General features: G+C 41.6%; 1 protein-coding gene across 5 annotated transcripts in view; it reads left to right on the forward strand.

Moving 5' to 3' along the window:
- Window positions 1–24900, forward strand: part of EPG5 (ectopic P-granules 5 autophagy tethering factor) — a 110979-nt gene that overhangs the window by 16987 nt on the left and 69092 nt on the right. For all 5 annotated transcript variants that reach the window (XR_016214043.1, XR_016214042.1, XM_070050250.2 and 2 more), the window contains exons 3-15: window positions 123–366; window positions 1566–1702; window positions 3052–3159; window positions 3896–3969; window positions 5730–5832; window positions 10121–10235; window positions 10589–10739; window positions 12021–12176; window positions 15179–15339; window positions 16957–17111; window positions 19055–19195; window positions 21567–21731; window positions 24353–24472. Coding sequence is in view for 2 of the 5 variants with exons in the window: in XM_070050250.2 (XP_069906351.2) it covers window positions 123–366; window positions 1566–1702; window positions 3052–3159; window positions 3896–3969; window positions 5730–5832; window positions 10121–10235; window positions 10589–10739; window positions 12021–12176; window positions 15179–15339; window positions 16957–17111; window positions 19055–19195; window positions 21567–21731; window positions 24353–24472 (1830 nt within the window). In the remaining 3 variants the exon portion in view is untranslated. The remainder of the gene's footprint in view (window positions 1–122; window positions 367–1565; window positions 1703–3051; window positions 3160–3895; window positions 3970–5729; window positions 5833–10120; window positions 10236–10588; window positions 10740–12020; window positions 12177–15178; window positions 15340–16956; window positions 17112–19054; window positions 19196–21566; window positions 21732–24352; window positions 24473–24900) is intronic.

A 24900-nucleotide genomic window follows, 5' to 3' on the forward strand; every position in this document is an offset into this window, starting at 1 on the left:
GTTCCCTCATCATGATTGTAAGCTCTTTGAAGATGCTGCTGGAGCCTCTGCATTTTATGCCTGTTGCCTGATTACGTTAAAGAGTAACTAGTTTTGTATTTCACCCTTCTGTCCATTGGTAGGGTGTCTGTGCAGACCAAGTGAAAGTTTCTGGCTATCATCGCTACCAAAGAGTAGAGATGAATGAAAATGCCCTGGGAGAGCTGAAGAAACTATTTGATGCCAAGTCTGAGCACCTCCACCAGACCCTGGCCCTTCACTCTTACACCTCTGTGCTCTCAAGGTTGCAAGTGGAGTCTTACATCTATGCATTGCTCAACAGTTCAGCTGTTCTGAGATCTTTAGCAATTCATCAGGAAGGCCGAGGTATGTAAGTAATGAAGGTCTCACTCTTTCTTGTGCTCTGAAATGAACAAAGAATTGAGGGGTACAGCCTGGGTGAACTGCTTGTACACTGATTGTTATTGCAAGGGACCATTTTGCCTCCATTTTACCTGCCTCTCAGTGCACGATGAAGACCTACCTTAATGATGTTGCTAGGAAGCAGTGCTGGGTCTCCCTTCCCCGTGGCTGTCACCCTCTGCTTCTGTGGGATGCCAGAATGCCTGCTCTCTAGCATTGATGTCCCTTGCTGTCCTAGTTTATGTGCTTTGTTACCAAGTTGAATCCAAATAGTTTTTGACTCTGAAACTAATTATGAGGATACTTTTCATCTCCTGTCTGTTGTGCTTTATTTTTGAGTGTCCAATTTGTTGGACTGTGCTAATATTCAACAGAGGATATATAATGTTTTGAAGTTTTTATCTAGAATTTTAAGAAATTAGCCCTTACTGGGCCGGTGCCATGGCTCACTTGGTTAATCCTCTGCCTGTAGCGCTGGCATCCCATATGGGTGCCGAGTTCTAGTCCCAGTTGCTCGTCTTCCAGTCCAGCTCTGTACTGTGGCCTGGGAGGGCAGTGGAGGATGGCCCAAGTGCTTGGGCCCCCGCACCCACATGGGAGACCAGGAGAAGCACCTGGCTCCTGGCTTTGGATCTGCGCAGCACTGGCCATAGTGGCCATTTGGGGAGAACCAATGGAAGGAAGACCTTTCTGTCTGTTTCTCTCTCTCACTGTCTATAACTACCTGTCAAATAAATTAAAAAAAAAAGAAATTAGCCATTACTACATATTAGGTATTAAATATGCTTATTGAATTATGTAATTTTTATTCTTGGGAGAGACGTTAGAATTCCTTAAAGTAAACCCCAATCCCCTTGTTTTCTAAACTAATCAAAGAGTTAGAGAAAGGCCAGAGAGAGATCTGCCGATTTTTGAATAACAAAATAATAAACTACAATAAAGTTAATTTTCCTTTGCTTTGGAATTCTTCATAGTTAAATATTTTTGTTTATCTCTTGAGCAGAAATTCACATACTTTGATGCAGCTTATCTCCTTGGATTTTTGTCTGAACTGAGTATTTTAAAGATAGTTTCTGGTTTGTTCTAACTGAAGACATTTAAAGTAGTTCTCCCTACAATACCATTTGTGTGGGACTCATTCAATCCTCTTTTTGAATTTATAGCTTCTAAGCAGACAGAAAGTATTCCTTCTGACTTGTGTCAACTAAAGGAGTGCATTAGTGTCCTATTCATGTTCACCAGGAGAATCAATGAAGATTCTCAGTTCCACGACGATATTCTTCTCTGGCTGCAGAAATTGGTAAGAAACAGAAATGGACAGAGGCTCTTTCCTTTATTTCCCTAGTAATTTAAGAATTATCTTGTGCTTCATATCTTTCTTTGACAACTTCCTCAACTAATTGATTCAATGAGTTAATTACTGACTACTTTGATCATGACACATGGTGATAAGTTATTTGTTATATTTGTTGAGCACAAAGTGCTGGCCTTCATTTTAGGGAGAAATAGAATTGTGGGAAGAATGCCACATTGAAGAGTGGCTGCATGTTCAGAAGGCAGGTATTGATCTAAAAACTGTACAGCGCTTGTCTTTTTATCATCTCGTTTAATGCTGCACTGTCATCCTTAAATTTTATTTATTTTTGTTAAGTGGAGCCATAAACGAAGAACTTAAGATTGTGTGAGAAACCAATATGTGATACAGTAATATGAATTTTGGGTACTAAGCATAGAGTTGAATCAAGAAGTTGAAAATAAGAAGTGTGCATGTGTGTGAGTGTGAGAGAGACTATAAGCCGGTTTATCCAGGAGAAACTGAGATACCTTACTTGTTCAGTTGAGACCAGACATCATGTTAAATCTCCATTTTTTTAAAAATTGTTTTTAAGAGAAAGGAGAAAACTATCAGGACTTAAAAGACTCAGGAAAGATGTTAGGTGTATTATGGGGGTAGAGGGGTTGGGTATTTGTTTATTGGTTGTATTTCTCAATGAGGGAGCCTTGAGAACTTTTTAAAACTTACTTTTTGAGAAGTGGACAGAGAGAGACACAAACAGCTCCCATCTCCTGGTTCATTGCCTGAATGCCTAGGAGCTGGAAAACTCAGTCCATGTTTCCCACATGGGGGCAGAGACACAGCCACTTGAGCCATCACTGCTACCTCCCAGGGGTCTGTGTTAGAGGGAGATTGGAATTAGGAGTGAGGGGCACGTGGACTTGAATGAAGGTCCTCCCATCTGGGATGTGGGTGTCCTAAGCGAGGTCTTAACTGCAGCGCCAAACGCCTGTCCTTCGGTGCTTTTTTTAGGTTCATGCTAGAGTTCTTAAATTTAAGATGTTCAAGCATACTTATTCAGATTTTGAGACACTAACAAAATGAGTAGATTAGACTACTTGACTTAAATCTTTTCACATGTGGCCAGAAACATTAGTGATTTGCCAGATTTGGAGAGACACTACCTGTGATGTTTTAATCACAGTATTCATAGATTCCTAGACCTCTGTGATAGAAACTCACTTGGTCTGTTGTTGTGTCTGGTTAACCCTTGGAAAGAGTGCGTGTGTATAAACGTTGGATAGCTCATTTTACCAGATCTGCATGTAGCTCCTATTTCTAAATAGTGAAGCCACATGTCCTTTATTGTTCAGGTGTCAGTGTTACAAAGAGTCGGCTGTCCCGGAGATCACCTCTTCCTTCTCAACCATATTCTGCGGTGCCCAGCTGGTGTTAGTACTTGGGCTGTTCCTTTCATCCAGGTGCGGTGTGGCCTTCGCATTCCGAGGGGGTGGGCAGAGGTTCCAGTAGACATTTGTCCTGAAGAAACTGCTAAAGACAAAAAGGGGGGACTACTTTACAGTGTTGATAGTTGAAATAAAATTCTTAAAATAGACCACTGCCTGATTTGTAGATCTGAAGCTTCTTCCCACCTACAATTGCTAAAACTGACAGGCAGATGTTCAGTGGTGGTCTGGCTTGGTGGGGTCCGGAGTGTTTAGTTCTGTGAAGTTGCTGTACAGAAAACCTAGCCAGGACTTTTTTCTGTACTGCTCCACACAGCTTCCTAAATTAGTTCATCCCACAGCACAGCTGGTACTGGGAAAAGAAGCCACCAGCACCTCCAGGTTCTTTAATACCAGCAGAGAATGTGGGTCTCCTGTGTACTTAGGAGTTGACTATTTTATTACCATTTCTCTTCTCTGCTGCCTGCCTCTGAGTCATTTTGTAACCCATAATAACCAGTCAGATGCACAGGAATCAAAACTTTGCCAGGTTCAACTTCTGCACTTTGCTTTACTTTTGTATTTGGAATCTTTTGAGTTAGAAGGCAGATTTGTTTCTCCTTGGGCTAAAGTCCTAGTGTCACTCTCCATCCCAGCTTGTTATTTGTATATTTACAGCTGAGTCATTGCCGCCAGATAACCCATGAGCTATGTCTCCCCCTTGTGGCTGATTGCAGACACTTAGGTGACTGGTTTCCTTTTCTGATTTCAGATCAAAGTGTTGAATAACCCATCAGGAGTCTTTCATTTCATGCAGTCCCTTGCCTTGCTGATGTCTCCTGTCAAGTAAGTGTGGAAGAGCTTCGCGAAGGGTTGGCTGCTTAAACTCTCTAGATCCCAAGAAGAAAACCACTAAGGGAAGTGTTAGCATTCCAGAATTTACCGTTGCAGATTTTGTTTGGGTTTGATATCCCTTGTCCCAAAATGACTGTTTTAATTAATCATTTACATATAAACAACCCTGTTTGGGATTCGCCTCTTTAGTCATACGTGCTATTGCAAAAGGTGCCTCAAACGAAACAGATGATCTCTTTCTTAGAAGAAGCGATTTAGTGCCAGAGGAGAAAAACACAAGGAGTCTTAAGTGCTAAACTGAGAAGCCATGGTGGACGCAATAGAGAAGAAAATAGAGCTCAGTGGAGTGGCCAGAAAAGGTTTCTTGGTGGATGAGCTGAGTTTCAAGAATGGATTGGATTTCATCTGGAGAGAAGGACAAGGGACGCATGCAAGTGAGGAGAACAATGTGAGCGAGGCCCCAGTACAGTCAGGATGGACTGTACAGGATGGACACAGGGCCCCTCGTGGCTGGAGTGAAGACATGTGCAGGTGATGGTATTAGGATGTATAACGGGGCTTGGTTGGGTTATGGACAACCTTGAAATAAGTTAGAGGAATCTAGGATTGATATGATCTTGCCTTTGTAGGAATTGAGGGTTTTTGAGCAGGGGTCAAAGTTGTATTTAAGCAAAATTAGAATGGACTGAAGCCATGCTTAATTGCAAGGACATCTGGCTGTCCTGGCTCTGGAACCTAACTCAACATCAAGAGGCCACATCTTAAGTGGGGAGAAGGCAGAGTCTTTGTGAGCAGTTACTGCTGCTGGCTTTCGGGTGCTGAGACGCCTGTTATCCCAAAGGCTTGAAATGGGGCATTGGTAGTAGGAACGAACAGGGGTCTGAAGGTCATCTGCCCAGGAAAGGATATAGTAGCTGATTAAATAAAGAGGTTGGGAAAGGAATGGGTCAGACATCATTCTGTACTGAGTCCAAGTGACTGACAGGTATTGGCGGCTTTAACAGAGAGCTGAGAAAAGAGAGCTATTTTATAAGAAGGTCACTGACACATGTGAGTGGACACATACAAGTGGCACGTACCAGAGACGTCTGGGGTCCAGGATGAGCTCATGCAGGCAAAAGAACAGCACTGGCACTTCCGAGTTAGAAGTGGAAGAAAGTGTCTGGTTACAGTAGGAGTGGATGGATCTTTAGGGTCAGGGCAGAGAGGAAGGGACAAGGGACTGAGAGCTGGTTTGTAGCCTAAGAGAAGAAACTTGCTGGGTTACGCGTGCTGATCAGACCCAGCCCACGCCTTGGGAAAGCCTAGCTGACAGTTCTCCAGCTTCCTCTTCCTTGCTGCCCGGATACAGGGCTGCTCCTCCCTGTGGCAGGGTTTCTGCCTTTCTCTGAACTTCCTGGCCCTACACAAGCCTCTGTGTTACCTCTGGATCACCCTTTATTCAGTGAGGCCTGCTTCTTAAAGTTGTCTCCCTGGAAACCCTGTGTCATCTTGGTTTGAGTCCCGGCACTGTAGCAGTCCATGTGCACTGAGGGCCAGTAGCTGTGTTAGTCTGAGCACTCCTGCAGGCACTCGGGTCACTGATTCAGAGTGCTTGTGGTCTCCCCACGGGAAAGAGGTTGTCATTTTTTGCTTTCTAGCCAGTTCTTATTTCTCGTTTGCTGACTTGAAGCCTGTGAAGGCTGAGGGTGAGTAAAGGACCAGGCTGCGCCCCTGGGGGCTTTCTGTTGATGTGATTACCTGTCTTTCAGGAATCGAGCCGAGTTTATGTGCCACATGAAGCCCAGTGAGCAGAAGCCATCCTCGGGGCCCGCATCTGGGACCTGGACTCTGGTAGATGAGGGAGGAGAAGAGGTAACCGTCATGTCTGCGTTTCTGTGATGAGTCACTTTTCATTTGTTTTTCATTGACATGGCATTTGTACAGTGGGGTACAGCATCCTGCTTCAGTACCTGTACACTGGGTAATGAGCACCTGTGTCTCCTCCAGTGTTGCCTTTTCTAGGCATTGGGGATGTCAAATGCTTCTCTTCTAGTTATTTTGGAATGTGTGATTAATTGGTGTAGATGGGGTTACCCTGCTCTGCTGTAGAGCATTGGAACCACTCCCCTCGTGGTGGTGGCTGTCCCCCACCCCCTCCCCCCAGTCTCTTCCCCTCCCCTGCCTAGGCTCTGGTAACCTCTGTTCTACCTCTGCCTCTTTGTTCTCTACTTTAATTTTTGAACTGTTCTGATGTGCCAGCTATTCCATGCATTTTTCAGATTATCTCATTTCATTCTCCCCAAAATCCCCATTTCAAAGGTGGGGGAACTAAGGTGTGTGGGCACACTAATTTGTTCCAAATCACATCATCATTAAATGCTGAGCCTTAGACCACTGTGCTGTGGCATTGCCCTTCCTTAGAATATCCTTCTGTTCTGGGAGAATTTGAAACTTGGAAATTAAATGCAGCAGTATTATGTAAAATTTATATTAGGATTTTCTTTTTTTATTTTAATTTTTACTTCTTTTTATTTGAAAGGCAAACAGAGAGCTAGAAAGATGGGAGAAGACCTTCTATCCACTGGTTCACTCTCCATATAGACACAACAGCCAGGGATGGACCAGGCTGAAGCCAGCACCTCAAATTTGATCAGTTCTCCCTCATGGGTGGCAGGGACCCAAGTATTTGAGTCATCCCTGCTGCCTCCTAGGGTGTGCACTAGCAGGAAACTGGATCAGAAGCAGAGGAGCTGGGACACACACCAGGCACTCTGATGGGGTTGCAGGCATTCCAAGTGGTATTTTAACTGCTGTGTGTGCCGAGCTGTGCCAATGCCCAAGCCAGAATTTTCTTTTCTGTAGTAACAAGCTTCTGGGGTTGAGGTGTCATCTACAGATAATATGAGTCTGAATAATAAAGAACTGGGGTTCACCAAGATTCTGCCTTAACTCTTTTTTTTTTTTTAAAGATTTATTTATTCATTTGAAAGAGTTACACATAGAGAGGAGAGGCAGAGAGAGAGAAATCCTCCATCCAGTGGTTCACTCCCCAATTGACCACAACAGCCGGCGCTATGCCAATCTTGAGCCTGGAACTAGGAGCTTCTTCCGGGTCTCCCACGCAGGTGCAGGGGCCCAAGGACTTGGGCCATCTTCTACTGCTTTCCCAGGCCATAGCAGAGAGCTGGTTCGGAAGTGGAACAGCCGGGTCTCAAATTGGTGCTTATATGGGATGCCAGCACTTCAGGCCAGGGCGTTAACCTGCTGCACCACAGCACTGGCCCTTGTCTTAACTCTTAGAATGCCCATAGGTCTTCTTATTTGAAAGGTAGCAAGATAGTTTTCTAGTTTGGTGAGAATTTAGTGATCAAAATCCAGTTTCATGAGATAATATCTGAATTTTTCTTTCTGTACACATGGTTAGTGTATTTGTACGGGATTTTTCTTTCAGCTAATTACTACTCTAGTGCTTTTTCCTCTGCCAAATCCTGACTTGATGTTATTGTCCAGGATGGCTGGTAACTGGATTGACTAAAATACTTCTCTCTCTCTTTTTTTAAAGTTATGTATTTATTTAAAAGTCAGAGTTAGTAATACAGAGAGGGAGTGAGAGAAGGATAGATCTTCCATTGGCTGGCTCATTCCCCAGATGGCCACAGTAGCCAAGGCTGAACCAGGCCGAAGCCAGGAATGACTTAACCTGCCACACCATGACACCAGCACCAAAATCCTTCTCTTTCAAAGAAGTTGAAAGTGCATAGTGGACAGTTCTCATGACGACAGTTGCAGAAACTCTGGACATCAGGTCTGTGTGTTTCCCCAGTGCTCATTCAGAAGTGGGAATCCCTCTCTGAGGCTCAGAGGAGGCAGTGAGGGGCTGGGAGATGATGTGACATGCGAACGTCTTTGCTGGGGACTGAGCAGTCCTCCTGGAGAGTTTCCCAGTGCCTGGTGCACACGGTCCTTTTAAAGCTGTTGTTGACCAGTAGTTTTTTTCAGAGTAGTCTTGAGTTAGAAATCTTTTTCTCTGATCAGTTTTCCCCATTTCATCCCAGTAAATATTGAATGAATTTAGGTATGTGGGGAGGTGAGGAGGTTGGGAGAGCTGTAGCACATAGGTGGTGGGGAGCAAGATGCTGCGGGTTTCAGCTCGGCACACACCAGCATCTGCTGGAATCACCAGACCTTGCCCTGGCCCGTGGCACACATCCAGCCTGATGATTCTAATGTACAACCAGAGTTCAGAAATGGGAGTTTCTGAGGTTCTTTTTTGCTAGCCATTTTGGACATGCAAGAGGGTAAAAATGAGTGGCTTCAAGAGGTTATGAATGAATTGCATTAGTGATGGGAGAAGAGGATAGATTCTTCAGGTTCTCCGGATCTTTTTACATCCTTCCATTTTGAATTTAGCATGTCTTAGGACACAAGTCAGCTTGGTTTCTCAGATGACCTTAGTTCTATTTTTTTTTAAATACAAAGTTATATTTATTTTCAATAACAAAAGCAACACAACAAAGTGGAAGTGATCCACTAATTTTTAAGTCTAGCACAGTCTTTAGCACAAAACTATTCTCAATAAATAAAAACACATTACTATTAACAGAGTAAGACTGTTCTTCAAGACTCTTGAGAGTTCTGTGTATGTGTTAAACAAAACCGAGTGGTATGTAAAGAAACATCCTGGAGACTTGACTGAGAAAGGATTGAAGAAAAGGACAGCAAAGCAAATATAGGATTTTCAAAGCAGTCTAAAATCAGAGCTCATTGGGAGAATACAAGGATTTGGGATATTTCATGTTTAAGACTTTGTGATTAGATCTTCCCATATTTCTAGATTATTGATTTGGAATATATCACAACCTAGAGGAGCTTCTGCAAAAGGAAAGGGGAGGTTCTTCATACATGCTACCTAAAAGATGTATGCCTCCCAATTTCCTCCTCTGACTTTGTCACTAGCCTGTCACCAATGCAGCAGGGGTCCAAATTCCACAAAGAACTACTAGTATGTAAACCAATCCCTCACTGAGTTAGATTTTCCTTTCATAAACACTGATACTTGCCAGGGACAATTATAAATACACATACCAACTGCTTTGACTTTTTATCCTTCTACACAACTCTGCTTGTTACAACCTGTAATTCACAGAGCAATGGCAGCATTGGTCAGAAGGTAAGTGTCAATGCAAGAGCTCTCTAAATTTCAATGGTCACAATTTTTAATAGTCCCATCTGCCACATCATTTTTCTTTCCCATTATATTGCCAATTATTTTTTTTGGAATTCAATCCTCTGAGCTACATTCTGAGCACCAAATTTTTTAACCAATGCATTCCTGGTATCCTCATCATCTTTCTGCCAATCTATGTCATCCTGTCAGGACCAAATTGGGTATCCATCAGCTCTCTGACCAGACTCTAAAAAGGAGGAAGTAGCCTCCAACTCACCACTGTTTTTCAGGAAGGCTTGTGTAACTGTTGATAGATCTAAGTTAAACTTTTCCATTAACTGCCAGATGATCTTAACGGCAGCTCCCACCTCTGGTGCAGAAACTTTTTCTTCTTCCTCTTCCTCCTCAGGCTGTGCTTCTGAGTCTTCCTCAGGTGTAGATGGTGCATCATCACACATTGTCTTGTATAGCTATTTAGGAAGTGAACCAGTGGATGGAAGATCTTCCTCTCTCACTCTGTCTCTCCTTTTCTTTCAAGTAAATAAATAAATATTAAAAAAAAATTGTGATCGTGTGAGAGGGCCTCTAGCCTGGTGGTTAAGATGCCCATGATCAACATTGCACATTGCCTGGTTCAATTCCCTGCTGTAGCTCCTGACTCTAGTTTTCTACTAAGGCAGACCCTGGGAGGCAGTAGTGATGGCTCAAGTGATTGGGTTCCTGCCACACACCTGGGAGACCTGGATTGCATTCCTGGCTCCCAGCTTTGGTCCTGGCCCAGCCCTGACCATTGTGTGCATGAGGAGATTGAACCAGTGGATGGTAGTCTGTAAAATGGAGACTATAAATTTCTGTCCTGGAGAAAAAGTCCATTGAAACTCGTGAAAATACTATGTATGCTTCCTATGTACCATTGAGACCTGTGATGATTTAGCTCCTGTAACTAGTGATCTGATCAAATCAGCTGACATGATTTTGCATTTTTTCCCTTAGGATGAAGACCCTGAGACGAGCTGGATTCTCCTTAATGAAGATGACTTGGTTATCCTTTTATCACAGTTTCCATTTCATGAGCTCTTTCAGCATCTTCTTGGATTTAAAGCAAAAGGTAGACTATTTCTTTGGTCATAAATAAAATGTGGCAATGGATACATCAAGTCTTCTTACTTCTTCTGTAGGCTCCTAATTCAGTTTTTCCTGAGCGTGCTTATTCTAGACTTCCTTTCTCTCATGCGTATAATTCTCCACTTTGTGCTTAAGTAAGAGAAGGCTGACTGGCTTATGTGCTGTCCAGCTGGAAGAAATTGTTTTTAATTTTGTGATTTGTCTCACGTTTTCAATTTTTCCATTTCATGTTGCTATAGGAGCCAGAGTAAAGGGATTGTTGATTTGTTGCCATCTTTTTTTCATTATTTATACCTGTGGACTGAATTTTTTCTCTTGTACTTGATTTATTTCCAGGTGATTATTTGCCTGAAACAACAAGACCTCAAGAAATGATGAAAATTTTTGCCTTTGCCAGCTCATTAGTGGAACTTCTGGCTGTAGGGTTAGAAACCTTCAACAGAGCACGCTATCGGCAGTTTGTGAAGCGCATTGGCTATCTGATCAGGTAATACTGCTGGTGCCCTTCCGCCTCTGTGTGCTTTCACCCTGGCCTGGCACAGACATTGCTTCTTAGGAATGATGGGCATTTGAGGCTTCTGATTTTACTTCTCATAAAAGGAAGACATTTTCTTCTTTAATTATCTCAAATTTAACTGGCTTGCTAGATAGTGTTTTTGGAGTCAAGATCCTTTGAGCTGCTGCTGCATTGAAGTCTGGGCCAGAGAGCAGGGATCAAGGAAAAAGCTGACTCTTCTTTCTTTGCTCCCTCCTCCTCCATCTCCTAGCTCTTGCCTTGGAATAGTCGCGTAGCTATGGAAACTTGGCATTGGCTGTTTATATCATTGTTTCCTTGTTTTCTCACTTCTTTATTCTTATCCTGATTTCTGGCAAATATCTTTTAAAAAAATTACAAAGACTCAATCAGTGGCCACTTACTTGAAGTGGGAAGGCTTTATTGGGTATTTGAGTGAAAAGTGGGTTGTTTTTTATTATCAAGTGCCTTACTACATTTTGCTTTCCTCTGAATTCATTTTATACCTTTTTGCTTCTGCATCACAATTTTTCCATCTATACTATTTCACTCTCTATAGCCTTACATATACTGTTAATTTTTCCAAACTCCTCCCCTGAAAAAAACACCATAAAACAGCAGAACTTCTCCCCCCTTTACTCTTCTATCACAACACAATTAGCTTTGATGAATTAATTAGATTAGGTTTATGAGGTAAGCAAGTGATTACTGGTTTGCCCTGAATGGCAGGGAGGTTAAAGTGTGGAAGATCTGCGTCCTTTGGCATGGGCAGGGGTGAAGTGTGCCTTTTCCAGGATCCAGCCTTCTACCACCCTCCCTGCTGCCACCTAGTTCTTTCCTAGTTGTTCCTCACCGGTTGCCACCATGGGCTGCTGATGTCTCTTCCTGCTTCTGACCTTGCCTAGCCCCCTTCCATACTCTGGTGTGGTCTCACAGCAGCCCGTGTTCCCATCAGCTCATGCCGCTCTGTGCTCAAGAGTGTCCTGTGCCTCCATCTCAGAGTACAAGCCAGAGTCCCCATGATGGTCTACAGGAGCCTCCACGAGCTGGGCTCCTGCAACTCTTCTGAGTTTTTTTCCAGCCAGTCTGTCTCTCTAACTCTGCTTTAGCACACTGGCCTCCTTCCTGTTCCTCCTGGAAGAGAGAGATACACATAAATATGTATTGAATAAATGAATTCTTTCAATGTAATGGGAAGGTGCTGGTATCGAATGAGTTAGTGAAAAACGCCCTGTTGTGTGTCTTTGTGCTCAGGATGACCCTTGGCTATGTGAGTGACCACTGGGCTCAGTATGTGAGCTACAATGGTTCTTCAGGACTGCCCCTGCAGCCCTACTCCCTGGAGAAGCTACAACTTGAATTTGATGAGCTGTTTTTGAGGGCTGTCCTGCATGTGCTGAAAGCCAAAAGGTAAAAAATGGGAGGGTAACTGGTGAGAATGAACTGTGCCTGGTAAGAAAGGTATTGACTAATTCAATGTCTGTGTCTTAACATGTGTTATGTATTTCTTATGGGCAAATTTTTGGGCTCTAGTTTCCTCTTCTGTAGTGTACTTCCTGTTGACTGAGTGATCTCTTTCCAGTTTCTTTCTATCTTAAAATAACTCTATTCTGATATCTCAGTTTTGCCACTCTTAAACTTTTAGGGCAGTCTTAAAGATAGGAAAAAAAGGTCGAATTTCATCACCCACTCAGCCACAGTGCTTTCAGTGGGGCACAGTAGGCACTCAGGATGGGGTAGTGATTCTGTCTTACTGTAAGAGTTTAAGGTCTAGGAGAGCCATAGATCTTGGTCCCCTGGCTTGGTTATGTAAATGCTGGCTCGTGGTTGTGCCCTCTGTGTTGCTGCCTATAGCCTAGGATGTGTTTGAGGCATGGGCAGGGCTCAGCTATGCCTACCACAAAGCCTTCCCTGAGGTCAAGTTTAGGGGGAGGTTCCACTGCAGGAGTGCACCCTGTAGGAAATGTGGACTGACCCCAACCGTACTCACAGACTGCTTGCTAGCTCTTCTCTGCTTTGGCCTTTCCTGAGCAAGGTTCCCTCTGGCCATGTGATTCTGAGCCTCACTCCCTGATTCGTTGTGTGTCATGCAGTGAATTTGAGTCTCGGTCTGCCATTTTCTGTTACCCTGTGTGAGGTACTTTTTATTATTGGTCTCACTTTGTTCATTTATAAAGTGTAGGTGGTGATAAGAATACTACTGTTCCACTGACTCGTGGGTAGGTTCCAAGGATGTATTGTGGTAATATGTAGAAGTTCTTTTTAAACCACAATGACTGTTCAGATGTAGGTATTGTTCTTGTGTGACTTCAAATGAAGAACAGAGTAACAGAGAAAGTCCAGGTTTCTTTTGCTAAGTGGTAACCACTTTTAGGTACTCAGAAGGCATGGATCTAGCATAAATAAAGCTGGGCCTACAAAATTATCTTTAGATTGCTTTGTTACATGGAGCACCAAGTTGTATTCAGGACCCCAGCAGTGAGTCATCACTGTAGCACCTGCCTGTTGTACAGGGAAGCCAGCACAGTGTGTGGGAACTTGTAACAATGTTCATGCAATTCACAAAAAAAAAAAAGAGATTAAATTTTAGAATGTTGAGTTCTGTTGTTCTTGAATACAACTTATTTTAGAAATAAATGGTATGAGAACCAGTTATTTAAAGTAATGAAATTTAAATTAAATTGAACTGAACCCCTCAACCTAAAGCCAAATGAAACCAATGCAGACCGAAAGATAGATAACAGAAACCTAAGCCAGACTCACTGAGGTTTGCCATGAGGGGAATTTTGTAGCCCAAAATATATCCCATATGGTGATATTACATTGAGGGTCTCTGTAATTTCCATTTATTGTTTTGGTTTCTGTTATAAAACAGCATCAGGTCTTGTGGGAAGTGCTAGGCTAATTAGACAGAAGTGTGGCCTACCTTACAGAAGTTTCTTCACCTCTTGCTCAAGAATCTAGCTGTTGCTTTTCCAAACTCTAGGTCAGTATGCGTTTGGGCTACCAGTTCTTTGCCTGGGTTCTAAAAGGTGGATTAGGCATATACTATTCATTTCTTTTTTTTCTCTTAATAAATTTTTTTAAAAGATTTATTTGTTTGAAAGGCAGAGTTCCAGAAAGGCAGAGAGAGAGAGAGAGAGAGAGAGAGAGAGAGGTCTTCCATCTGTTGGTTCACTCCCCAAATGGCCATAATGGCTGGAGCTGGGACGATCCGAAGCCAGGAGCCAGGAGCTTCTTCTGGGTCTTCCATGTGGGTGCAGGGGCCCAAGCACTTGAGCCATCTTCTGCTGCTTTCTCAGGTGCATTAGCAGGGAGCTGCATCAGAAGTGGAGCACCTGAGACTTGAACTGGCACCCATATAGGATGCTGGCACTGCAGGGAGTAGCTTTACCTGCTATACCACAGCACTGGCCCCTAAATTTGGTTTTATAACTTACCATAAAATTCATACATAATTTTAACAAGCAGTTATTGAATGCTCATTTTTCTGAAGATACTGATTTAAGTACTAGATAATTGAAATACAAGGCTCTGGTTACAAACTGGTTACTGAACAAGACCCGTTTTTGCTCTCAAACTGCTGATAGTCTAGTATATGTGCATATATTACAGTACTATGAGGTATTTGTCACAGTGTGATTTAAGGATCATTTGAGTTTGAGTCACCAGGGGTTACTGTTAAAGACGCAAATTCTTGGATTCCCAGCTGTGAGCTCCAGACCCAGGAGCCAGTGATCAGTGAAGAGTCCTCTCCAATCTGCTGCACATGTGAGCCTGTGCACATGTGTACCTCATGCCTGCTAACACACTTCCACAGCTAGGGGTCCTCTCAGGGCAGAGCCAGCTCTGCCTCTTAATACTTCCTCTGTGCCTTAGAAGCCTCATGTGTAAATTGGGGATAATACCAATAATTTTTTCTTGATTTTAGAGAAGTTTGAATGAGTTGATATACATGGAGCATTTTAGTGCTCTAAATCTGAAACTTTTTCATTGCCAACATGATGATGCCATGAGTTGAAAGTTCCACACTTTTATGTGACAGGTTGTAGTCAAAACGTAGAGGCTAAGAATGTTATGTACAATTGCCCTCAGGCTGTGTGTATAAGGTGCATATGAAACATGAATTTCCTGTTTAGACTTGGATCCCATCCCTATAAAATCTCATTACATGCATTGCAGATATTCCAAAATCTGAAAAAAATCTAAAATCTAGAGCACTTCTGGTCCTAGGCATTTAGGACAAGGCACAGATAAGTGTTTCCCGAGTATTTGCTGTTACTGTTGTCCATCTTTGAGGTATTTCTGACTGTGGTAGAGACTGTGGGAGTAGGAGTTAAGAATTTTTTTTTTTCTGTGTGGAGAAGCTGATTAATATATGACATTATTCCTGCTGTTCTTAAAATATGTAGACTCGGCATTTGGCTGTTCATGTCTGAAATGCCCTTTGGGACGCTGTCGGCCCACATGCTCTGGAAGCTCTTCTACCTCATGCACCAGGTGGAGGAGAGTGGGAACCTGCAGCAGCTCTGCTGCACCCTGCAGCCGGCCGAGTGCAAGCGGCAGCTCCAAGGTACGGGCCGTGCCAGCTTTCCTCCCTCCGTGCGCCTCTCACTGCGATCTTCTATTACTCTAGGAGGAATAAGAGAATGTCTTACTGTGTGTATTCAGGTGTCGTGATTTTGAAATCTACAAGAGAATGTTTCCAAATTTGATTAGTCTCCAACAGCATGTCAGTAAACGTAATATTCTAACTTTTAAGGAAGCACTTTTTTGCACATGGATGTGAAATGATTCTAGTTTACAATCAGATTACTAAGTATGTGTTAATCACCTATAAATTTTTAAAGTTTTAAGCACAGTTGTCCCACTAGTTTTTTTTTAAGTTGTTTTTTTTATTTTTTTATTTTTTATTTTTTTTTACAGGCAGAGTGGACAGTGAGAGAGAGAGAGACAGAGAGAAAGGTCTTCCTTTTGCCGTTGGTTTCTTATTTTCTCTCCTTGTTATGTTTGTTTCTAGTATGATAAACATTCTGACTGCTAGTAAAGTGGAATCCCGAAAACGTTTTATGATAAATAAATGTAGAAATGTGCCTATCTTGTTTGTCTTTAAAGATAATGTTTTAAAAGCTAATTAGAGTTACGTCTTTCCTATTTTTAAAATTTTATTGAATTCTTTAAGGTATAAATCCTCTCCCTTGATTGTACCTTAAAATACTCTTAAGTTAGAATGAGAATCCCAATTTTGATTATTCTGGGTGTATTCTATGTCATAATTTCCATTATAAACCTAGTTTGGGGATGGGAAATGAAAACTGGTTTCTTAAATGCCCCACGGGGTTATTTTGAAAATACTAATAATTTGACGAATTACCTTTGATTTCTCAGATGCGTAAAGATGTGAAAAGAATTGTTGGCTTGTTGCCTTCTTACTGTGAAAAATTTCATGAGGGAATTATATATTTCTAAAATGGGCTTTTTTTCCTCTTTCCTCTGTAAAAGTTTGCCTTTGCAATGTCTGGTTTTTTTGGTCATGTATTGCCAAGTTGGTTGTCTATACTGCCTCCTAGTGATAAAATGTAATATTGGCTACACAGCACCCTCTGAGAAATGGACAGAACATACTGTATGCTGTTTGTGACATTCAACAGCATTTCAGTCATCATTATAATTCATTTCTTGCCCCAGCTTTTCATTTGTGGGCAAGTCTGTTTTGTTTGGGATGCCATGCTTATGCCAAGGAGTCTTAGCGGTTTTCATGAATAGGGCCTTCATTCATTCGGCCGCAGTCACCTTGTAGCCTCAAGGGTGCCTTCCTGGTGGGCAGTACTGCCTTTGCAGGTGATCTGCCTAGTGCCAGCAGTGATACATTGCAGTTAAAGATGTTGCAATTAATGAAATACTTCCCCAGTGGTGGGTCACTCAATCTTCCTAAGCTACAGTGTGTGACAGATGAGGAAACAGGTTTGGAGGTAACAGTGTCTCCTCGGAGGCCACATTCTGCCTACAATTTGTTGATGTTTCATCTGGTCCAGCCTTCTTCATATTTACAGAAATCCATTTGGGGAGAAAGAAAGACCTTTTTTTGTTTTTGGATATTTCTAAATATCTTTTAATTTTATATCCCTTATCTCTGGAAGAATAATTGAGGTATATATTTCATTTTTATTTTCTTCATATGAACTTACAGACCCAGAACATTTTGTGAACTTTGAGAAGTGTCTTTCTTCCATGAATAGTTCGGAGGAGATTTGCCTTCTGACCACTTTTGCTCAGATGGCTCAGGCCAGAAGAACCAACGTGGATGAAGACTTCATAAAAATTATTGTTCTGGAGATATATGAGGTCAGAATATGAAGTTTCATAAATCAGCTAAAAATTTCTTTTGAGTCATCTATCCATTGATTCTTTTGGGATTGCTTTGAGAAATCTGATTTATTGAGCTACTATGTGTACTCGGAGAAGGGGACAGAGAATCAAAGGAATATCATTTGGCTGTGAGGAGCGTTGGAGACATGAGTCATACCTATGCCATTTCCCACTGCTATCTCTTGACCTTTAATGCAGGATTTTTGAAGGGAATAGATGATCTGGCAAAACCTGATGTTAGAGGTTTTAAGCTGTTTCCTCAGAACCTTCCAACACCCACCAAATTCCATTCCTTGATGCCTGCTAGTAATATGGAAACCTGGCTTTGAAGCCAATTTAAGGAGATGGTAGAAAGAATATTGAACCTAGGCTTAGAGACCTGGGCTTTGTGTCTAACTCTGTAATTTATTGCTTGTCTCATATCAGGAAGATAGCTTACTGCTCTGAGCTTCATTCTTCTCATACATAAAGTGGCAGGCAGGGAGGAGCCCTTGAGTGTCTAGGACCAGCTCAAAGTGGCTGTCACAACTTCATTGGCTTTTTTTTTGTGTATTTTAAAAGCTATGTACATTTTGTGCTTTTGACAGTCATCTGTTTTATCTTCATTTCATGGAGATAAAAATGCACCTCCTCCAGAGTATTATATAAAAAATATCCTCCAAAATATTCAAGTATACTCAAGTAAAATTATGTTTGAAGAAAATTCAGAGAATTATTCTGCCCTAATACTTCCAGTTTGAGAATGACAGACCTGGATCCCGAAGGATCAATCTCTGTTAAGCTGTACCTTGTAACCATGCGTAAAGTTAAGACCTTGATAATCGGGAATTTTAGACAAAATTGGGAGAAAGTATATTTTCATGAACATTAGGTGATGTTCTCAAGATCTGGTGAAGTAATATTTGTGCTCTTGCATAATGTTTTTAGTGTTTGACCAGGAGTCACAGTCAAATTTACATATTCAGTACTGCATTCTGGTCCTGTGTGTGTGTGTGTACGTAATTGAAGCAACACTTAGTATTTCTGTGATACACTCTTAGATTTTTCTGTTCTCTTTTATTTCTCTGTTCTGCTTCATTTTATTAAAAAAAAAAAATACTGGCCATTGTCATTAATGGAGTGTATCCTGTGATTTGAAAGATACTGTTAAAGAGAAGTTGGTAAGCAATGATTTTTTTTTTTTTTTGACAGGCAGAGTGGACAGTGAGAGAGAGAGAGACAGAGAGAAAGGTCTTCCTTTGCCGTTGGTTCACCCTCCAATGGCCGCCGCGGCCAGCGCGCTGTGGCCGGCGCACCGCGCTGATCCGATGGCAGGAGCCAGGTGCTTCTCCTGGTCTCCCATGGGGTGCAGGGCCCAAGCACTTGGGCCATCCTCCACTGCACTCCCTGGCCACAGCAGAGGCTGGCCTGAAAGAGGGGCAACCGGGACAGAATCCGGTGCCCCGATTGGGACTAGAACCGGGTGTGCCGGCGCCGCAAGGTGGAGGATTAGCCTAGTGAGCTGCGGCACCGGCCAGCAATGATATTTTAGAAGCTCTTATAGTTCAGGGACCTGATTGTGTAGGAGAAAATAGACATTTCCATGAAATGCATTCTGATTTTTATCATTTTAATCATTTTCTCAAATTGAGAAAAGTTTTGCCACCAAAGGAACTGTTTGATTGCTAATTACAAACCTTGGGATATACTTTCTGAATACCTCACTGTTTATTGTTATAAATAGTTGCCATTCCCCTCCCTACCTCTCTTGCCCCATTCATGTAAACAGTTTGCTGTCTGAAGGTCTAATTTATCTTTCAGAACATGCTGTGAACTGAGACTCAATCTGATGTTCTGTCTGCTGTACTTGAAGCAACTGTAGAAATGTGTTTTGATTGATACTTGTTATTAAAACTGCCATCTCCCCTGGTTCCATTTAGGTATCTTATGTCACCTTGTCCACGAGAGAGACTTTTTCAAAGGTTGGTCGAGAGCTTTTAGGGGCCATCACAGCTGTTCACCCTGAGATAATTTCTATCCTTTTGGATAGAGTTCAAGATACCATTGATCAGGTTGGAATGGTAAGAGCACTAATTTTGTTTGTTTGTTTATTAATCCTGAAGTAATGGAGCAAGCAAAAATAGGAAGGTTGTTGGGGATGACTACATCACTTAAGGATACAACAGAATGAAAGGAACTGTATTACTGTGTGCCAGGCTCTTTGCCATTCACCACGACAATTTAGGATTAGCTGCTGCATATAAAAAGCTGTGATGTTTCCTCAAATTTCCTCTAAGTTGATTTTACCACCTCCTGTAATAACAGGTTTTTAACCTTAATTCTAGCCTGTAGTTAATTGACATTTTAATTTCATAATTCTTTTGGCTTTCATAATTATAATTTGGAAGACACAGAGAAAGAAGGCTCTATTTGTGGGGGGCCATTTGCCCAGCAGTTAACATGTCCTTTAAATGCTTTTGTCCCACACTGGAACACCTGGGTTCAATTCTGGGCGTGGGCTCCTGATTTCAGCTTCCTGCTGATGTAGACCTTGGAGGTAGTGGTGATGGCTTAAGTAATGGGAGTCAGCCCTGGCTCCTGGCTTCAGCCTTAGCCCAGCCCTGGCTGTGAGAGGCAGTGGGAAGTGCACCCCTGAATGGGAGTGCTCTTCTTTCTCTGCTTCTTTCTCAATGTCTGCCCTGTCACCCTCTGTATTTTAAGTGAATAAAATAAACTTAGCACTTTATTCAAAATATTCAAGTATCTTATTAGGGAATTTATAGAAATTTACCTAAAGCCATACATACACAGAATTAACAGAAAGGAAAAGTTTTTTTAAAATTCATTTTTTCTACTGTTCTTTCAAATTTTGTTTTGGCTCCAATTTGAAGCAGAGCATGAACCTGACAAATGCTAGTTGGTGTGTTCGAGCCATGTGCTGTCTGACGAGTAGCCATGAGGCACATTTGACTACGGAGCCCTGGAAACAGGGCTGGTCCAAACTGGAATGTGCTCTGAGTATAAATTACTGAGTTTTAAAGATAGTGTGAACAAAAGAATGTAACACATTTCAGTAGTTCTTTCATAATGATTACATGTTGAAATGATAATATTTTAGGTATTGATTAAATAAGATATTATTAAAATTAATTTTACTTCTTTTTACTTAGAAATGTGGCTATTGGAAAAGTTAAAATTGCATGTGATTGTACAGCACTGTTGTAGATACTATAAAATGAATTTCTCTGCTGATCCCTTAAAGCAAACTGTGTTAAGTAATCCCAGATTTATCTTAATTTGCACATATTCATATATTATTTAAAAAGTGGCACTGCAGGTTTTTGTAAACAGGATTTACATTTTTTATTATGGAATATTTCAGATATACAAATATGCATTGTGTAATGACAGAAATATATTCTAAACGTGTGTTAATATCCAGTTTTGCTGTGTGAATGTATATTGTAGAGTGTACTGATACAAACTAAGGTGGTTCCAGTGTCACTAGGCAGTATAGTCTTACAGGGGCACTGTCCTTAATGTGGCCCATTGTTTGAAACATCAATCCAGGATGGGTGATGGACTGTAAAAGAAGTTGGAATGGTGTAATGAGGCCCTATGTGCTCATTATCTGATTTCAGCAGTTACCAACTCTTAGTTGATCTTGTTTCATCTGTACCCATTGCATTCCTTGTCCCACCTCCCACATTGCTTTCAAGCTAATCGAAGTTTCTTTTAAAATGCTGTAGAGGGGCTGGCCTTGTGTCAAAGTGGGTTAAGCTGCCACCTGCTATGCCAGCATCCCATATGAGCACTGGTTCAAGTCCTGGCTGCTCCACTTCTGATCTAGCTCCCTGCTTATGTGCCTGGGAAAGCAGCAGCAGCAGATGGCCTAAGTCATTGGGCCCCTTCTACACACATGGGAGACCCGGATGAAGCTCCTGGCTCCTGTCTTTTGCTTGGCCCAGCCCTGAATGTTGCAACCTTTTGAAGAGTTAACCAGTGGGTGGACGATCTGTCTTTCCATCTCTCTCTCTGACTCTGCCTTTTAAATAAAATAAATCTTTTTTTTAACAAATAAATAAAATGCCATAGAATAGAAGAAGTAATTATTTAAAGTGCTATGTAAAATAATGACCATTGTCTGATTCATCATGACTTTATAAATGTGTGTCTCATACGGTGGTTTACTTCAACTGAAGCATGCCGGTTTATGTATCAGAATGAAGGCTGACCTTTACAAAGCTGTACTCATGTGTTTTTGTTGGTGTATTATCAGTTTAATACCCATTTGATTTGGTTGTTCATGACTTCTATTTTACTTTTCTAAAAATCAAATAAAATTGCACATACTTTTGAAGAAGAAAAATTTAAATCAGTTTAACGATGTAGTTTTATATAGGGTTATCTGTAAGTCCTGATTTTAACGACTATCATTTTCTTTTTACTAAGGTTTCTTTATACTTGTTTAAAGAATTACCTCTGTATCTTTGGCGACCTTCTGCCTCCGAGATAGCTGTGATTCGGGACTGGTTATTGAATTACAACCTGGCAGCGGTGAAGAATAAACTAGCCTGTGTTATTCTGGAAGGGTTGAATTGGGGATTTGCTGAACAGGTATGTGTTAAACCAGTCCCTGGAAACTGGCGATTCTACACACATGATTTCAAGGATGCATTTTTTAAAAAAAACTTTACATTTCTGAGTATCATCTGTAAAATCTGCAAATTCTTTTGGCTGTGTTAGAGTTTAGGATCTTCTCTTTAATTTTGTTTGGCAGAATGTGCATCCTCTAAATGAAGATAAATTGTTGCACATTGAAAATTCTTCCCTTCATCCTTTGATCACGGTATCTGTTGTTTTATCTCGGAACTGCGATTCATCCTAATCACCTCCCCTGCCTCTGGTGCCTCTGCCTCCTGCAGTTTACCTTACACATCATTAACTAGTGTAGAATGTTGTGTGTTGGTTAAGAGCCTGAGGTCTGTGCAACTTCCCTGGTTCTGATCCCAGCCCCAGTGTCTCTCGGCTGTGTGACCCTGGACAAGCTTCCTGAACTCTCTGAGTCTCCATTGCTCCTCTGTAAATATTAATATTAATAGGTCTACTTTACATGGGTAATGTAAGGATTGAACAAGTTGGGACAAATATTTAGGAGAGTGCATAGCACTCTCAATGATGTAGTTTTGTTATTAATAATAGTATATTATTGGGCCCTCAGACGCAGGGCATGAGGCTGCCACTGCCTGGGTCACGTGGTAGGTCTGCCGTGGCCTCAGCTAAGTCGGCAGCAGTGATGGTTCATGTAGTTGGGTCCCTGCCACCCAAGTGGGTGAGTTGGATTTGATGCCGGTTGTTGGTGGGCATGTGAGAAGTGAGCCAGCAGATGGGATCTCTCTGCCTCTCAGAGAAACCCACCAGAATATTGCCAGTAGGTGACTCTATGTGGTAAGATTATAAGTGTGTGTATTTATTTGTTATTTGTTGTTTATTTATTACATACTTTTCTATGTTTCCTATTGTTCTATAATTAGCATGACTTTTTTTTTTTTTTTTTTTTTTGGTAGCCAGGAAAAGGTCCTTAACCATTCATTCTTTGATAACTACAAGCCTACATGACAACCCTCCACATAGGGGCAAATTATATAGGCTGCAGTCCAGGGTTCCATCCTAATTGCTTTACTCAGAGAAAATGTGGCAAACTGAACCAACTGCTAATACATGGAGAGTGACCAAAGCACCTGGTCACTCCACACCTGTTATTTCACTACGATTTTTTGGTGGGGGAGGAGAGAGTTAAGGGGGAAAATACTTGTTTTATATATTTAAGGTATGCATTTAAAATATGGTCATGTGATTTCTGAAAGGGAATTTTAAGAATTGTTTAGATTTTAAAAACCATGTAAGTTCATGTACACTGCAGAACAGTTGTGGATTCCTGAACAACAGCTGCTACCTCTCACCCCCAAATTCCAAATGGCTCCTATTAGGACTGTTGTCATCTTTTATTTTTCTAGAATCTTAGTATGTTTAGTTGGGAGGCACTACAGAAATTCTGATGAAAAATACAGCAAAATCAAAATATTGGTAATTATTAGCAAGTATAATACTGCTTTGTACTTATAGTACTTTTAAATATAGCATATAAAGTCATGGAAATATGTATTTAGTGTATCCAGATGTTTGAGTGCATTTTCATGCCTTACGTTGCTTTTAATCAACAAAAATGAAATCTGTCATGTAATTAACAAAGCAGTTTATTATAAAGGGTTTGCTTGTGTTGTTTATGTCTAAAGATTTCCTATCTTGGGGTTTTGCCTGTTAAAATCCTTTCCTGCCTCGTACTGTAGACCCTGTTTCTTAGCTCCTTGACCAGAATACGTATTCCCGTTTGAAGGGAAAGTGGGGGAGCACTCAGCCCGCTACAGCAGTTCGCCAGCTTTTGCTGTGAGCGAGTCATTAAGTCCTGGCAGCTGTTCTGTGTTGTGTGCATTGGCAGGAAGCCTGTTGTACAGATTAGGAGCTTTTCTTGAAGTGGGTCACTGACCATCTGAGGTTGCCTGTGGATTCATGTGGGGCTTCTTTCGCTGAAGAATGACAGGGGCTTCTCCACCTTCACATCTGTGACTTTGTGATGGAATCCCCACTTTCCTTTTCCGAGATGGCTGACTGAAGACTGCTCTTTGCGTCTCCCCACACCTCCTTTATTAGGAAAGTTGTGGTCTCTGAAAGGGATAAATTTACTTATCAGGCTGCAGAAGGAGACTGAGTGGGAAATTGGATAGGCAATTTTAGGTTAGTGAAAGAGTATTTTACCTGTGGCTGAGCATCTTATTTATTTTCATTGATGATAGAAGCAGAAAAGGCAATGTAGACCTAATCTGTGAAGTGTCTTCTCAGTTAGTGAATAGTAATTGAGCATTTCCTTGGTCTGTGGTAGTGCCCTTAACTTACAACCCAAAGTGTTTGTAGAGATTTTAGGATGGGGTAGTGGTCACATTCAAATGTCCTTTTTTTTGACTAGAGTGGAGGATGGCTCAAGTGTAGTGTAATTTGTATTGTAATTGCTCTTTAAATGTTTCAAATTTTTTCCTGTTGACATTTTATAACTTCAGTGTTAGGGGCTGTGATTTTTGGAATATCCAAGATCATGTTTTACTTTTCTGCATAATTTTTGGGTTCAGAAAAATAAAAAAAATACAAGGTGATATATTTATGCTTATTTTTTTCTTCAAAAGGGTACCCTTCATCTGGATCAAGCAGTCCATACTGAAGTGGCCTTGATGGTTCTGGAAGCTTATCAGAAGCACCTTGCACAGAAGCCATATGCTGGGCTTCTTTCTGAGAGTATGAAGCAGGTATTTCCTTCTCTTACATACTGAGAACGTGAAAGCCTACTTGTAGGGGCCTGGGCAGCCACAGTGATAGTACTGACCCTTAGATTTCCCAAGAACACAAAATTGATTTCTTTGGTGAATAAAGATTTGTCTTTATTAGATTTTTCATGATCATTTGAGTTGAGCTGCAATGGTATGCTGGAACTACTTGAACCATTGTGGGAGAACTGACTGAAAGTTTCAGGAGCTTTGCAAGTTACATTGGTAGTTTGAATTTGGCCATGGTGAGGGGTAGGGAGTTTGATATAGCAACGATGCCAAGTGGGATGCCTGCATCCCATATTGGAGTGTCTGGGTTCAAGTCCCAGCTCCGCTTTCTACTCTAGCTTTCTGCTGATATGTGCCTTGGGGAGCAGCAGATGATGGCTCAAGTACTTGGGTCCCTGCCA

The sequence above is a fragment of the Oryctolagus cuniculus genome, chromosome 10, assembly GCF_051225735.1.
Source record: "Oryctolagus cuniculus isolate XC-2025 breed Fujian yellow rabbit chromosome 10, ASM5122573v1, whole genome shotgun sequence".
NCBI lineage: Eukaryota > Metazoa > Chordata > Mammalia > Lagomorpha > Leporidae > Oryctolagus > Oryctolagus cuniculus.